Source organism: Lissotriton vulgaris, chromosome 9 (genome assembly GCF_964263255.1).
Source record: "Lissotriton vulgaris chromosome 9, aLisVul1.2, whole genome shotgun sequence".
Classification (NCBI taxonomy): Eukaryota; Metazoa; Chordata; class Amphibia; order Caudata; family Salamandridae; genus Lissotriton; species Lissotriton vulgaris.
The window spans coordinates 948,264,036-948,281,433 of NC_141697.1; the positions used below are offsets into that span (position 1 = coordinate 948,264,036).

Genomic DNA, 17,398 nt, shown 5'->3' on the forward strand with positions numbered 1-17,398 from the left:
CAGACATGGCACTTGACTAGCCTCAGGGCCAAGTGCCAGCCTAGAACATAAGAATGCTGTCGTGAAAACAATTCTTGTACAGAAAGAGCTCTCCCGCTGTGTGGCAGTTGTTCTCGCCATGAGAACATTGCTGCCTGGGCCCCCTAGGGGGAGGAGCTTGTAAAAGGAATAGCCTGCCTCGTGCTCTGTTCTCTGCACACTCTGTAACATTTTCCTAAATAAAAGGGCAGAGGTATTATGCGTGCCCTGGGAGAGCTCGCGCTGATTTGCAGTTCATTCGCGTGCTGCAAAGAGCTCCCTCGAGTATTCCCCTTGCGTAGAAGAACAGGAACCGTCAGCAGCAAAACATTCAGTACAGCACAGGCGCCGGCCCGGCACAACAGGGAGCTCTGAGTTCATGTTTTCCGAAGCGTGCAAAGATGAGAGGGGCCTAGAAAAGAGAACGAAAAAATGTACTTTTCAGTGACCTAATGAACCTAGGTTTGCTGCTTTCTTGTTAATGTTAAACATATAATAGGCCCTTATTACACGTTTATCAGAATAGGGTGGAGAGCCGAACAGTCATGTGCACTTACAGTGTGCCCACCACTCCTCCTTCTGCCCCTCTGTGAACAGAGCTGCACCTCGCCGCCCTGCAAAGCTGTTGCAGCAGGAAAAAATAAAATGATAATAACAAGTTATTATAATGTTATTTTTCCTTAATTTACACTGCTGAAAGCAGTGCGGTGACGCTCCTCCGCCTTAGCAGAGGAGCCACCTCTGTACTATTTTTTGGCGCAAAAACGCCTGTTAATGCAGAGTGCTGCAAAGTAACACTTTTATATTACATTTAGAAAAGATTTCAGTGCAAAGACATGTACTGGAAAGTCAATCATTTATCATGACTTTGCACCAGTTATTATTACTATTTATGACTTACCACAAGTGTAAAGCCATGGTAAATATGCGCTCAGTATTCAAAGTAGTTGAGTGATGTACAGAGAAAGTGTGGCTATGTCAATAGGAGCTAGGAAAAACAGAGATCTATGTGCATGTAGGAAAGAAATAGAAAGATGAGGTAAATTGAAAAGGATGGCATTTTTAGTAATACAAAGGAATATAAATAGGCTGTGGAAGAAAGTATGAAGCAGCAAAGATCATACAAAGACATGTAGATATGAGAAAAGCAAGGAAAGTCTGTAGTTAAAGCAAGCAGAGGCAGTCTTCGAAGGATATGAAAATGTGTTGAAGCGTAAGAAGTAAGCTCAAGAAGTCATAAAGCATGATACCCTAGATGACAAACAAGCAAAACCACAGCAAGAAAATACTGGATGTGTTAGATTAAAAAGTGAACACATTCTGGCATCTGAAAATCTTTGAATATCACAAGAGACATGTAGCTGGATAGAGGTAAAGTAAGAAATAGAAATAATGAAATAGTTGAACAAAAAACTTTAGATAGCGAAATAGCAAAAATAATAAACTAGGCTGAAGAAGAAACAGGAAACAGAGATAAAATGTTCTGAAGTTTTTTAGACATTAAAGGATAGACTGTTATTTACATGCAATATGGGAAAGAAAGAAAATTATAAATGAAAGCACCTTTGGTGAAAAAACCCTGCACATCATAATTACAAAGGGATAGTCCAAAAATGTAAGAAATTTACAAGATCCTCTGTAGAGTCTCACAAGAACAGGTCCTGTCGTAGTGCCTGTTCATCAGTGCCATACTGGCCGTACAGGGCATCGAGCATTTCCTCTTGAGACTGGAAGGGTGGGAGACGGTTTTGCATTGGTGGCCTGCTTTCGTTACAGGGGAGAGGTTTTGCCGTGGTGCTGCAGTATTAGCCCCTGGTAATAAAAGCAGCAAGAAAGTGTTTCCAGCCTCCCGGGGCCATGCAGCGCTTCCCCGAGGGCTGGTCCAAGAAAATTGTCAGGGCTGCTGTGGGTTGATAGTCCGTCCCTGCTGTTCATTCACATTGAGAAAAATGAGAATCACCAAGAGAGTAGAACAAATGCTAGAATGATAAAATGTGGAATAAAAAATGAATTAGAATTCAAGATGAATAAATAAACCAAAATAATACAGTGATCAACACTGTCCGAAGCAAAGGAAATAGAATATGTTTCTTGTAACATCCGGTAGAAGAACATTGTAGATGTGGTAGAGCATTGTCTCTGTAGAGTGGAATAGAAACCAGGTTTGCCAGGAATGGGAAGAACATTATTGAAGAGGAAACATAAAAGGAGAAAATGCATTAGACATTAAAATGGGTGCTCATTTTTATTGGATTGGCCTGAAAAGTCAAGCTAGTTCCATATTTGTCTACGTCTAAATGTGTGTCAAGTGGAGTATGTTTAACACTATTGTCACTCTTATTAAAATTATTCATTTTATTTTTAGTTGTATGGTGCTCTGTTACTTTGTATGTTATTAAATTGCAAAGATTTTTGTGTCATTGAATCATGTACTGTTGATGTGACTGGTGTCTTTAATCTTTAAAGCTATTTTGTATGGAATTGTGCTTTTTCAATGAATGTTAAGTGATTAATTTGCTGATTCCTAGGTACATTCTTCTGTGATCAACTTGCATCATTGTTTTTAGTTTTATTTTGTAGCATTTATTCAGGACGTCACTTCCTGTACACTTCCTGTAGCACAATATCCTATATGACCATATGCTCAACTGACAACATTCTGTGGCACAATATACAATATACTTGTGAATACATTCTCCTTTGAGCAATATTGTGTAGATTAGAATTCTACAGAGCACACCTGGTGTAAGAGCACCTTGGGCAGCATCATGTTGTTATTACTGTAGTATTGATATTATGTGCTCTAGGACCCACGTGGTTCTGGGCGTACTCTAGAGAGGAAACATGTGATAAGCGGGGAAGCTTTAAGATTTTGTTAATGTGGAGTATGAGATAATGCACAGTGTGTGAGTGTATGCTGAGGAAAAGAGAAGTATTTGACTACAGCTCCCTTAGCTCCGATGTGGCGTATTTCATTTGCATGAACCTGGGTTGGGGAAGATGGTAAATCTGGCAACGAGTAGAGGATACGTGCCCCAAAGAAAACAAAACTGCTCCTCCTGATAGTATTTAATGGTACAACAAACTGCTTGTGCATGCTACGTGTGCCTGAAATCCATGCGAAGCAGCCTGCAATTGGTACATGCGGAGTCAAAGCCCTGCTCCAATCCCTATGGGGCCAAAGAAGAAAGTAAAGGCCCTACTAAGGAGCACATTTAAAATGCCTGCCAAAACTGCAGGTGAAGTGGTAGACGAAAACACTGCCAACTGCCCCAAATAGGGCGCAAATACTTAAATGAAGCAGAAAGATAACAGCAGTGAAAACCAGATATAAGAAACAGAGAACTTACTCACCGTCAAAGACAAGTGAAGCATTTTACGACTTCAGATCAGGCGTGGTGACCCAAGCTAAAGCACAGGGTTGTGTTTGCAGAAGTTGCAGAGGTAATCGGGTAAAGCGAAGATGTACGAGAGCACAGGCTCTCAATGGCAGAAAAAGAGAGCAAGAAATATTATGCAGCCATGTCCTTGAGGCCACCACCGCCCTCCGACATTCTAAGAAGCTGAGGTGGGCTACATGGATTGAATTTGATGACTTCATAGAAACACTAGAAGAAGAAGAAGATGACAAAATAATCATCAAATACTTTAAACGCCTGGCAGGCCTGGCTGACGAATGCAAAATCATACCAGAAGGTAAAAAAAGCATTGGAGGCCAAGTTCAACCAAATGCTGAATGCTGTCTATGAAAGGTAAATCTTCAACTAAGCACGACAACAGGTTGGTGAAACAATGTATGAATTTGTTGAAAGACTTGATACACTCCTTAAACATTGCAAATTCTGTAATTTCACTGACAAAGAAGCCATGCACCTCAGAGTCATTAATGGCTCCCGTTCAGATTCATTTAAAAGGCGCATGCTGAGAGAAACCCACAGTTTGGAGAAAATGCTGATGGCTGCAAGAGGAGAAGAATGACCAGACTGACAAGCTGCTGAAAGGGAAGCAGGAACAGCACACAAGCAAGATGCATGTAATTGATGTCTTCGAATAAATCAAAGCTATGCTTCTGTTGTGGATTTTCATTTCATCATGAAGGTAAATGTCCAGCCATTGGGAAGAGTGCAAAGGATGTGGAAGAAAGAATCATTTCATAACTATGTGCCGAACTAAAGAAAAATCAAATGCAACTTGATGGAAAGAAAAGATGGACACCAGAACATTCCAAAAGCACAATCGCCACAGCCACAAAACCAAAACCAACATCAGCTACGACAAGTAGAAACCAGGCAAGATAAATTGTCTTCAAGCTCATTGTACAAAAGTCTTTCGGCATCACTGTTGTGTATCAGTGAAGAAGATGGGTGTGAGCTAATGATATGTACCAAAGAACGGCGTGCACATGTGGGATTAGCCACCTGTAAAGTAAATCACAGCTCAAAGACGGCTTATCAAATAATGCGACAAATGTAATTTGAACCCTGTTGCAAAATCACATTGAAAGTGAACGATGCCCCCATAACTTTTCTCATAGACAATAGTGCAGTGATACACATCATGCCAGTAGAGAAATTTAACAACCTATCCCCTGTGCCTAGCCTCACTCAATCAGGCAGAAAGGTATATACTTGTACCACGTCTGAGCCACTACAAAGCCAAGGATTGTTCACAGTGACAATGAGAAACAAAAAGACATAGGTGCAAGCCATCATTGATGTTCTACATCAATGAAGAAATTTGCCCTGTAACTCAACGACACCGCAGAGTTTCTTTCCATTTACAAGAAGCTGTAGAGAAAGAGTTGGAAGCGCTTTTAAAGCATGGCTTTGTTGAACATTCCACAGGTCTCATGCCAATGATTTCACCCATAGAAGTAGTACCAAAAAAGCATAGTAGTGAAGCAGTGTGCATTGGTTTTGATATGCGCCAGGCAAACAAAGCCATTAAGAGGGAGAGACACCCTGGTCCACACATCAAGGACATAATGATGCAAGTGAACGGAGCCAAATGATTTCCCCATCTTGATCTGAACAAAGAATACCATCAACTCCAGCTCGTGGAGAACTGGAGAGACATTACTACCTTTTTGACTCATGTTGGTTTGTTCAGATATAAAGATAGAGTTTGGCAGTATCTTTAGCTGTGGAGATTTTTCAGAATGTTATTCGCCAAGTAATTCAACCTATTACTTGTGCTTTCAATTACAGTGATGACATACTGTTTTTTGGGAGAACACAAGCAAAACACGACATAGTGCTCCACCAAGGGTGCCAGTTACTTGCTGATGCAGTTTTCACTCTAAACGCTGTGAAGTGTGTGTTTCACAAAACCAAATTCAAGATTTTTGGACACATATTCTTTGGCGGGGGAATGACTCCAGACCCAGACAAGGTGCAAGCAATATAATCCACTTGCCCCCTTCACGATGTTACCATGCTGCGATCCTTTCTAGGCATGGCCAGCTTTTACTCAAGATACATTCGCAACTTTGCTACAGTGAGTGCCCAGTTGAGAAACTTGTCAAAGTGAAATGTACTGTTTTACTGGTTTACAGACTCTGACCAATGTTTCAAAGATCGTAAACATGCGATCAAGAGTGCAACTGAAATGGCCTACTTTGACTCCAAGTTACATACCGCCATAACGGTTGATGCAAGCTCAATAGGGCTAGGAGCAATCCTTACTCAACACAATGGTCATACGAATGCTTAGAGACACATTGTGGGCTAAGCCAGTCAAAGCCTGACTGAAACACAATGTGCCTCCTCTCAGCCGGAGAAGGTGAGTCTGGCTTTGGTGTAGGCCTGCAAACATATTCATGAATTCCTCATTGGGAAGTGATTCTCTGTCATCACAGATGACCAGGCATTGCTTAAAATATTTGGAGACCCAAAGGCTAAGATGCCCTCTGGCATAGAGAGGTGGGGGTTGAGACTGAAAGGGTATGACTATGAAATCGTGCATAAACCAGGGAAATTCCAAACCCCAGCAAAGTACTTTTCACGAATGCCGCTACATTGTCAAAGTTCACCATTCAAGATAGCTGAAGCCTATCTCAACTTTATTGTGAGATTCAGCACACCAGAGGCTCTGTCTGTGCAACAAAAAATTGTTGCCACCAACGCAGATAAAGACATGACCATATTCAAAGAACTCATCACCACGCACTCCCTGCTGATGATGTTGAATTCTAAAAGTTCAAAAATGTACGGAATGCTTTAGCAGTTACCCAAGAAGGTGCAATATTGTGAGGCTAAAGAATTGTCATATCAGGAAGCCTAAGACAGAAGGTCATTGATCTGGCCCATGAAGAACACTGTGGTATCATAGCCACCAAAAGAACCTTAAGAGATCAAGTGTGGTTGCCTCAGCTAGATGAGCAAGTCGAGAAGTAACTGAAAACCTGCCACATTTGCAATTGTTTGTCCCCCAAGGTGACACAGCACCCGGGTACAGTGTCTGATCTACTCTACTTGCCCATGCTTGCAACAGGATTGCAGTTGACTTATTTAGGCCTTTAGGGAATGGACACCAAGTCATACATGAACATTCACGTTTTCTTTTCCTGGAAGACCTATCTTCGACAACCCATGACAAAGTCATAGAATGGTTTGATGACATCTTTGCTCTGTGGCGCGTCCTCGAAATCCTCATATCTGATAACAGCCCCTCCTGTCTTCTCTGACTCAACGTCAAACACCAAAAAGAGTACACCCCTCTGGCCCAAGGCCAATGGTGTAGTTCAACGATTCATGGCCATACTCAAGAGGGTCATCCAACGAGCGTCCATGGAGGGACTTGACCTAAGCCAAGCTCAGTGCTAGGTCCTCTGTGCCTATAGATCAACCCCTCCCTCCACAACTGGTGTGAGCCCAGCCACCTTGCTATTTGGGAGAGCCATCAGAACAAAATTACCCCAATGGACCCCTGATCAAGCTGTTAACAATGACAATGTTCGAGACACTGACATTACTCGGAAAAGAAAAATGAAAATGTATGCAGATCTGCGTTGCCATGCCCAGGAGACAACCTTTGGCAAAGGAGACTGGGTTTTGGTTAAGCAGAGACGAAAATGGAAAAGAGATACTCCTTTTGCCACTGATCTTCGACAGGCAGTGGTGTGCAAGGGACATATGGTGACAGCACATTATCCTAGGCAATCCATCACTCAAGACACATCACATTTTAAACACCTACCACGCTACTTGCTGAGGCCTGAAACCATGCTTGAGGGGACCCATGCATCAGGTCCGGATCAAACACCTGAGCCTATGATGCTCTTGCCTGGTCAGGGTGGACCTCGATCATCTCTTATCAGCTGAGCCTGCAGACAAGTGCAAGCGCCTCATCAATTAATTGAGGTAATGTGATTTTTAGTGATGTCTGCCACTTTTATTTAACAAAGGGGAGATGTAGCATATTGATGTTATGCAATCACGGACCCTCATGGTTCTGGTCGGACTATGGAGCAGAAACATGATATGCAGGGAGGTGTTAGGGTGTGGTTAATGTTGAGTATGAGGTAATGTGCAGTCTGAGTGTATGCTGAAGAATGAAGAAGTATTTGACTGCAGCTCAAGGGTGGCATGTTTCATTCCCATGCTCAAGGGCTGGGGGAAATGCTACAATTACTAACCCTTTTCGGCTGCTTGTATTTTTAAAAAAGGCACAAAAGCTGGTATTTCTAATAGTAAGGACAGTAATATTTAGAGCAGTGTTCTGATGAGACAGAAAGTGGCACAGTATTTTGATTGGCATATTCACTAGCGTGGACGTCTGATAGACATATCCTGTGTCACTGATGATGTGTTTCTATATTTGAATAGACACATTTTGTTAGCACTATGTTCTGATTGATTAGGATATTTGTTGCACACAATATTTTGATAGCCAAAGTTTTTGCCACTTAATGCAAACGATCTACAGCAGGGGTCTCCAAACCGGTCCTGGAGGGCCGGATCCATGCCAGATTTTTAAAATTACTACATGTATCTCAATGGGGATATCCCAAAAATCTGGCATGGACCGGTTTGGAGACCCCTGATCTACAGGAACAGTGGTCCCGTACAAGAATGCATATAAAGTAATACTGCACAAAAATACAATGATCTCTATGTTGCGAATTCACAGTGGAATGTATTAATTTATTGAATCGAAAAAAATTAAAGAAACATAGAAGTGGGACAATATTAAACAAAAGAAGAAGTCATTTAGACTGTCAGAACTCAGGCATTGAACAGCATGCGGCTAAAGTACAAACAATGAGTAAGCCACAGTAACATAGTTCCATTGCTTATATTAAAACTAATGAGTGAACAAGTCAAGGAACTCAAGTCAATGACGTTTTGACCCCTAACAGAGTTGGAGAATTTAACTAAACGAGAGCCCACACCCTTCTTCTGCACAAAGAAGATGGTACTGCAAAATCTCTGAGGGTGTAGAAAGCTTCTTTTCCCAATGGACTTTGATTTTCTGAATCTATAACATTATGTTCTGCTTAAGAAGAACTGAAAGGGTGTGGTTTGAGCCTTTAGAATGGAGTAGCTTAAAATTCCAGGGCCTCATTTATGAGACCGTGTGTCACTTTTATGCCGCCAAAGTGCGCCACTTTTTGTGCACACCAGCAGCGTAAAAAATGTGCCTTGTTGCACCATATTTACAAAGTGACGTATCTAGGTAGATGCGTCACTTTGTAAACCCCTGCGCTACATTATACCTGCGTCAGGTATAATGTATGCAGGGGGGCGTTATGACGCAAGAAAAGATCATAGAAGTGATGCAGTGAAATCTATCAGATTTCACTGAGCCACTTCTAGGACGCAAAGTGCGTAAGACTGACGCAGGCCCTTTCACATGGGCCTTGCCCATGTGAAAGGACACATTGCTGGAGTTGCGTCACTTTTGTGACACACTCCAGCAATGCGTCACTTTTGCGCCATACAGATACGTCAGAAATACTGACGTATCTGTAACTCCTTGCGCAATGATGCGTCATACTGTAAATATGACGCATCATTGTTGTCGCAAGGAGGGCGCAATGAAAAGTTACGCATCGCTGTTTTCACACACCGATGCATCACTTTTCATAAATGAGGCCCCCAGTTTGTAACCTTGCACGGTATCTATGAACCATTCATCTTGAGACAACAGCATCCAGTTGAAAAGAAACAGTTTCACTCTGCCGCCAAGATCACTTGCAAAATAGGAATAATGTTTCCCTGTAAAGCTAGCACTGGCTTCATCGGTGTGATCTCTGTGGCCACCTCCGTAGCTCTATCTGCCTCTGCCTCCACAGTAGTGAATAGGGAAGAAAGTGCCTCCTCAGGCATCATCTGTCCACATCGTCACTGGTGAAATCCTCTCTGGGAACCTGGATAGGAGGATTGGCCTGGAGAACATCACCTCTGCTGCCAGGCCCGACCAAACAGGCCAGGGTGAAAACCTTTTTTCGTAGATATTTAGAATTTAGCTAAAGCAGCAAAGGTTTCCATGAACGGGCCCATGTCTTTGACTAAAGGGTTGCCAAACACGAGGGCCGCAGCCACCGTGCCTGTTTCAAAGGACGCTAATGCCATTAACTTCGGATCAGTCCTCATCAAAATGGACTTTCAATGCTCAGTAAGAAATGGCACAGTAGGCCCTGCCCAACTGACATATAACTCGTTGCACCCAACCTACAAGCATGACTGGATCGACGGGTTCTCCAGATTCCTTGGCTTGATAAGCCATTTCCAAAATATTGGTTAAGGGGCCAGATATTTCTAGGAGCTTATCCTGACATGCTATCCCGGATAGTTAGAGACCCTTTTTAGGGTCTCTTGCAAATTAACTCATAAAAGTGGGCATATTAGGATCCACTTCTGGTGTGTTCGCCACTTTACCAAGCAGAGCCAGGCAAGGAGATTCGACTCCAAGAGAAATAGGTTGGAGAGCCTCAGCTAGTGCCTTATCTACTGATTGTTGGTCAGAATAATCCAGTAAGTCAACCAGGGAATCAGTAAAGAAGTTAGCTGGATCAACCTTGTAATAGTCCTGATACACATCCATATCAAAAGGAGTGTGATCCATACTAGCAATAGGTACCAATCCTTTATGATCAGTTGGGAGAGCAAATCCCTAAAAAGGGCCAATCAGGATTATTATTGTAACATAAGGCGTGGTAGGAGGAGCCTGCCCTGGGAGATTCCAAGCTGGCACGATGGGACTTGCCAGCCAAAACTGGCAACAGAAAGAAAACTGCACTCCTTCTAGTGAGTGAGTGCAGCCTGGCACAGACCCCCGCTCCACTAAGGTGCACCATGATGGAGGTAGCGCAAGCCTACAGGAAGGAAGAACAATCATCTTCAGGGAAAAAGGCCTTTCAATGCTTAAATAAATATGTTGTCATGCTACGCTACAGGCGTCGCCACGGTACAAGAGCATGATCCGGTGGAGCAGCTCTCACCAATCCTTCTTTAACAGCAATAATCAACAATAGTACATAAACCGCAACACAAATATGATAGCACTTATCTTGACTGCTGCAGCAGCAAAGAAAGAGGCAGTCAAGTTGGTGCTGATCGTGTTTCAGGAGCACAAATGGCGGTGATTGGTGGAAATCTGTGGTTCAAAACATGGGAAATGTAGTTTTTGATGTTAATGTGTTTTGATTAGCTGCTGTGAGCTTTTAATAAAAGAAAGAAAAAGCATAATCCGTGCCTCCGGTCCTGACATAGAATTTCATGCAGTTGCAGAGGGCATGGAACATCGTCAGATAGGGCCTGGCAGCATGGCCAAAGTGTGGGGTGCGTCTCTGTGTAGTGGATGCTAAACTCTGCCATGTATCCCTGGTGCTCCGTTGCATGGAACACAAAATTGCCAACCCTATTTTGCGAGTCGGTAACCTATTACTTACTTGTAAAATAGGGTTTGCGAGTGCCTATTATGAAGGGGCGTGCCAAGGGCGTCCCTTCCTAATAGTGAGTCGCACTGGTATGAACGATTGTTTTGTGACCACAAATGCGATTGCAAAACACTTGCAGTTACCACCTACTTCAAGCCAGTTGCAAACAGGAAGAGGTCCCTATGGGACCCCTTCCCCTTTGTCTTGGGGAGTGAAAATATTTTGTACGAGCAGGCAGTGGTTCCACGGACCACTGCCTACTCTTAAAAAATGAAACAGAAACGTTTCAATTTTCTTTTTTTAAATGAAGCCCATTTTCCTTTAAGGAAAACGGCTGCATTTTTTTTTTTAAAAAACAGTATTTTTTAAAAAGCAGTCACAGACATGGTGGATCGCTGACCCCAGCAGGTCACCATCCATGTGAGTGCTGGCCATTCATAATGTGTCTGAAATTACGACCTGTCTCGTGAATATGAATGATGCAGGTCATTTGCGACTCATTTGGAAATCTAAAACATTGTCTCAGACACTGTTGTACATTCCATTTTGCAAGTCGCAAATTGAGAGTCCCAAAATATCGCAATTCGCGACTCGCAAAATGGAATGGGCATACGTCTGGCCCTAAAATCGAAGTAACTGTGGTGCGTGACTGCATCCTGGGTACAGGGTCGCACAGGGAGGCAAAAAAAAAACACTTAAAACCAGCCTCTGCTTCCTTCCTTCCCTTCATCTCTCCCTTTTTCATCTATTCAATCTCTGTCTTTCTTGTTCACTCCTCTCGCTTTTACTTCTCCCTCTCTGATCTTCTCTCTCTCTATCTCTGCCTCTTTCTGTCTCTTACTCTCTCATGAAATTCCCACCTATCTGCTGTAATTAACCCCTAGAAGCTGGAGAACGAGACAGGGGTGCCAACAGAGACTTTGGTCCATGGGCCTTCATAAACCGGCATTCAAGTACTCCAGACCCCTGAGGGAATGCTTCATTGGATAAATGACCAGTCCGGCTATATTTGGATGTTGCCTACCAATACTATAATACTGGCTGTAATTAGGAAACTTTGCAAAATCATTTTATACGGCGATTCACATGCGATAATAAAACTACGTATGTGAAATATATTTGCGATGCATGTACAACCACAATGCAAACCTAGCATACATATACTTTAAATATAATACACAATAGACATAATGGCTTGCTTTGTGCACACATGAGTATGCCTTTCCTGTACTAAGGCTCCGATTGTGTCCCTTGTAGTCTGTTGTCTCTGTCATGTCTCCCCTGCTCAGGTAAGGATATGAAGTGATGTAATGTTAATGTGTCTTATATAGCTTCTTGAAGGTGGCCTTTGACCACTGTGTACAAAGACAGCATCTTCATTGTAATACATTTCCATTTGTAAACAAACTAGCCCTTTAGCTCAGGTTGTTGCCATATTTGAGCTTTTTTCCTTTTGGTATCACAAAAATCTCTTAATCTGACCCTTAACAAAGCTGGTGAGCTCCTATGATGCCTTAACAGTTAACTGGTACAAAGTTAATCTGTGAGATGCATCCAGACCCAATTCTATCAAACGCTAACTTTCACAAGTACCATCATCCTAATATACCAGAGATGACCGCATTTGTTGATGAAGACATACCTGAATTCACCATGAAATAGGTTAGCTCATAAATTCTGACATCCATAATGTATTCCTTTCTGGTTAGTTTGTCAAAGGTTATTACTACAATTCATTGCATCACATTTGCTAAATTGATTATTGGTTACGCCCAGTCTTCATGGCCCCCAAACCACTGTGCATGGGTTTCAGCCTTCCGCAATGGTCAATACGCTCTATGGGCAGGTCGTGGCCTTTGGCCATGAACTACCCTCAGTGCTTATGTCTCAAAGTCATTGCATCATTCTTCAGATGTTTACAGTGGCCACTGAGTTCAGGCTGTGACGTTATGCCATGTCATGTACCATTCTACACACAGCCTCCATACTTACAAAGGTTTGCTCCAGAGAAAATCACAGAATGCTGACGGCGCCATTGAGATGCGCATGTGCACATGACATTCACAATGATGTGTTCAGGTGTGTTTTAGAAAGGAACTAGTCACCTGCAGAGTGAATACTATGCGGGTAGGTCACAACATTGTGGTTGAAATATCGGCCTGCAACAGTATCAACAACTACATGGCCATGTACTGTAGACATGAAAAGGTGAATAGTAAGTCTATACTTCCCTGTACACACCTACATTGACAATATAGTGGTAATCAATACTGTGGAGTTGATTTTTGTGCAAGTCAATATTATTACCCTCCATATTGTGACATACAATCTATACTATGCAAATCTTGGAATATTTAGGGCCATATTTATGTAGGGTTGAATTGCTTTTGCACCCCACAACGGGGTGCATGCGTGACACAACCCTTAAATGTGATTTATCAAGCTACGTAAGGCCACCTTGCGTGGTCCTGAGTGGCATGGTCATTTTAGATTAACTCAACGCAATGCAAATATCTGCACTGCGTGTCTCTGCCCCAGGGAGGCCTTCTATTGGTGGAGCATGGGTGTTCCCACGCAAAACCCATGGATTTTGATGCATTCCCACATTTACCATAGGTGGTAGACCTGCGAATGCGTCAAAACTGCTACACCTTCCCAGGTGAGGCGCAAAAAGGAGAAATATGTTTCTTTCTCCTTGTTGTTTCCTCTTTTTATGTGTGCTGCATTCCGAGCACACATAGAAAGAGAAAAATGTCTCAGGATTGGTATCCCTTCCTGCACTAGAAAGATCCTCCTTAAAACGCACCACGGTGCAAGAGTGGCTGCGTTGTGGCAGCGTGGGGAAAAGGCAGGAATGCGCTGAATTATCTTAAATACGGAGCATTTCTGCCCTTTGACTTGTCACGCAACATAGCAAGGTGGCTTGCTGCGCTGTGTGACATATTGATATATGTGCCCCGTAATCCATAGGACGGTTGGGGTAAATCTGAAATGCTTCAGTGAGCCACTCATTTACTTTACTTACAATAAATCTTTTTTTGAATGAGACACAGTATTTTCCAACATGTTTATATTTCTTACTTCTCCTTTCCATCCTCATGCACATCAGGGTGATAGCTGCCATTGGTGCACCAGGTGCAGTGGCACAGTGCCCCAGACGTGGAGTAACTTGTTCAGTAAAATTGGGGCCCTGTGAGCTTCAGATTTTCCGACAATCATGCTGGCATATCATGCTAATCATCATATAAGAAACAGAGTATGAGGGGGCTTAAGGGGTAGTGGAAAAGGACAGAAGTGCTGACTGTGAGGGGGTACTAAAAAACACTGGGGCAGATTTACAAGAAAGTGACGCATCTGTAAAGAATTATCACTTTCCCTGCGTCACCTTTAGAAACCCTTGCTCCACTATGGATGCCCCGTATTTACAATACAGCGCACCATGGCGCAAGGATTGACAAATGTGTCAGAAATTCTGATGCATCTGTTGACGCAAAAGTCATGCATTGCTGGAGTCATGTCACAAGCACAACGCAACTCCAGCAATACAGGGAGAGGCCTATCCTCATTGTGCTGCGTCACTCCTTACACCTGCTTCAAGCAGGCGTAAGAATTTGACGCAGTAGCATCCTAAAAATAGTGCAGTGAAATCTTGTAGATTTCACTGCGTCACTTCTACAAGGCCTTTTTGTGTTGGAACACCCACCCTGCATACATTATACCTGACGCAGGTATAATGTGACACAGGGCTTTACAAAGTGATGCGTCACGTTGTAAATGGGCCGCATTTTCACGCTGCTGCTGCGTCACAAAAAGTGACGCAACAGTGGAGCAAAAATGATGCAAGGAGCTTGTAAATCTGCCCCACTGTATTTTGTAAACTAACTGTGTTTAAAGACCTTCAAACCAGAGAAACATCCTTTACAACGCAACTTTTACCACGCAGTGCCTTTACGACGCAACCTTTACAACGCAAACCATTACAACGCATTGCGCTGGGGGGCGCTCTAGGATAGGGAATAAGTTTAATTTACTATCCAACACCTTCCCTAGTGTCCACGGGGACTGGAGTTGGAATAGTAAATTAAACTATTCACTATCCAGCACCCAAAAGCGCTATGCGTTGTGAAGGTTTTCGTTGTAAAAACCGCGTTGTAAAGGCATGCGTGGTAAAAGCATGCATTGTAATGTCATACATCCTTCAAACCAGAGACGAGTGAGGGTGTGCTTTTGTCTGAGTGAGCATTTAAAAATCCCAGGTGAAATCCAAGTGACACCTTACCATACCCAACTGAAAGCTCTTGTACCCAACTTTTTATTAAAAAAAACATTTATTAGGTTGGTGTAACACCCCAAACATCCCCCTGAAGCTATGTCCCTGGGCCCAGATGGACCCATTGAACCCTGATAATTGCTGTATAATATTACTTCGGCAACAGACAAAGGAGCCGCTTTCCTTGCTTATACCACCGCCCCTGGCGTTCTTGCTCCTACTGATGAACTTGGTCATTTTTAACTCTTTGCTTGATTTTGAAATTAAAATTATTTAAATATTTAGATACTTTCCTCGCTTGACCCGCGCCGCTGGCATTCTTGCTCCCTACTGATGAACTTGGTGATTTTTCTACGTTTTGGTTAACTTAGAAGTTAACATTATTTAGATATTTGGAATGTGCCCTGGATAATGACATGGACATTGGGATAAAATTAATAAGTGTAAAGTGCAACTGAAATTTCCTTTTATGTTTTTGCTGATTGAGAAATGTTTTGGTAAGTATTCAATTGATGTGAAAGCAACATGCCATTTCTAAAACTGTAAGCTCATGGTGGGTGCAATAGATCACACTGTGTTATAAAAACCCATTTGTTCGAATTGACAATGTCATCTCTGAAGCCCCTGGACCACTGCGACATGGCTTGTATGTCAGTAGTCAGAAACCATGAAACAACAGAGTGCAGATTTCAGCTCTAACCTGGAATCCCCTTTCTCTGCAGACTGGACGTCCGCCATGCCGTTCGGCTGTGTGACCCTCGGCGACAAGAAGGACTATAATCAAATCTCGGAGGTGACTGACCGCTATGACTTGGGACAGATCATCAAATCGTAAGTGAAGGATGCTGATCTCTGTAAAGGGCAAAATGGGCACAGCGTGTTCATGGTGGGGCCCACTTTTGACAGTTCATGTGAAATACTTAAGGTGGTATTGAGTGAGTAGTAGGTTTAAGTGAAAGGGTCATACAGACAATAAGTGCATTCGAGGCTTCTGGGACACAGAATTGGGAGAGGGTAAACGGTTGGCTGAATTTGGGGTGCTATGGAATGCTACGATGTAACAGCTTGAGTGTGAATTTGAATTTATTTTACAAGTCTTCGCTTTAGGTCTGGCCTTGGGACAGTTTGAGCAGTCTCATCAGCCTCATGTTTTTCAAAAATTGTATTGATGAAGATACACACTCATTCAGCCCTCTTCATCCATTGGCTTGTTGAAGTGTCCTTAACATTTTCCTTCCTAAGCATTCGGCAAAGGGTTAACCCACTTCACCCATTGATTGTTTGGCACAGAGTCACGACTTTTTTATAGCAATGCCTGTAATCTTCAATGAAAAACGGCTCCAGAAACTGTAGACGGTAAATCTTTATTTAGCAGGAACATGTTAGCGGCGGTAAGTCCAGTTACAGAATAACAACTGTCATCTTCCACCAAATACATAACCCTTGCTACTATCCAAAAGATGCACCCACATGCCACCACAATGCCAACCCCCACCGCATTATCTGAAAGTGGGCATGAGCGTGAACTACGGTTCACCCTCGTGTCTACCTCAAACAATAACACGTGGTGCACGGCTGAGCATGAGCGCGGCATAAGGATGCCGTGCTCGTGTATACAACACATCTTTTCTCTTTACATATTTTTTATGTAAGTACACTATTTTTTTATTTTAAAGGAGGTTGTCTTGATCTTAAATCCCTGGAACTTCTACTGGACACTTTACATTATACTGAAAATATCCATCACAGCGTGAATTCCCAAAACAATAATTTCCTGCTATATCAAAAAACACATTTGTAGCACAGTCATCAGATGACATAATTTCATTCCTAAATAACAGCTCTGCTAAGATTCCATACAGTACCACCCTCAACATGTACAGCGTACCTAAATCACACGTACAGGATCCAACCATTTTGCAAATCCTTTACCCACTATTACACCTTACCTTAACGGCACCATGTCACCCACTTGCACAAGATGTTTCCCAGGCACAGCCTTTCTTTCCCTGAGATCCTCTTTTTTTTCTTTTCATACACTTCCATTTTCTCACGAATTTCTTTGAAATCTACTTCAGCAAGATCGCAATGATTTCTTGTCTCTTAATGACCATGTGACAAAATTAGTGCTAGGTTTACATCCCCTTAAAAATTCAAAATGACTCTCCAAGGTAACAGAATTAGGCAAGGTTCTGTAAGTCAACAACATAGAGTACAAAGCATTCTTC

At 42.6% G+C, this 17,398-nt stretch overlaps 1 protein-coding gene across 1 annotated transcript in view; it reads left to right on the plus strand.

Moving 5' to 3' along the window:
* The window catches only part of CAMKV (CaM kinase like vesicle associated), a 594,306-nt gene that overhangs the window by 318,378 nt on the left and 258,530 nt on the right, over nt 1–17,398 (plus strand). The window contains exon 2 of the mRNA XM_086938801.1: nt 15,893–16,001. Within this exon, the coding sequence (XP_086794927.1) occupies nt 15,907–16,001 (95 nt within the window). The 5' untranslated portion in view covers nt 15,893–15,906. The remainder of the gene's footprint in view (nt 1–15,892; nt 16,002–17,398) is intronic.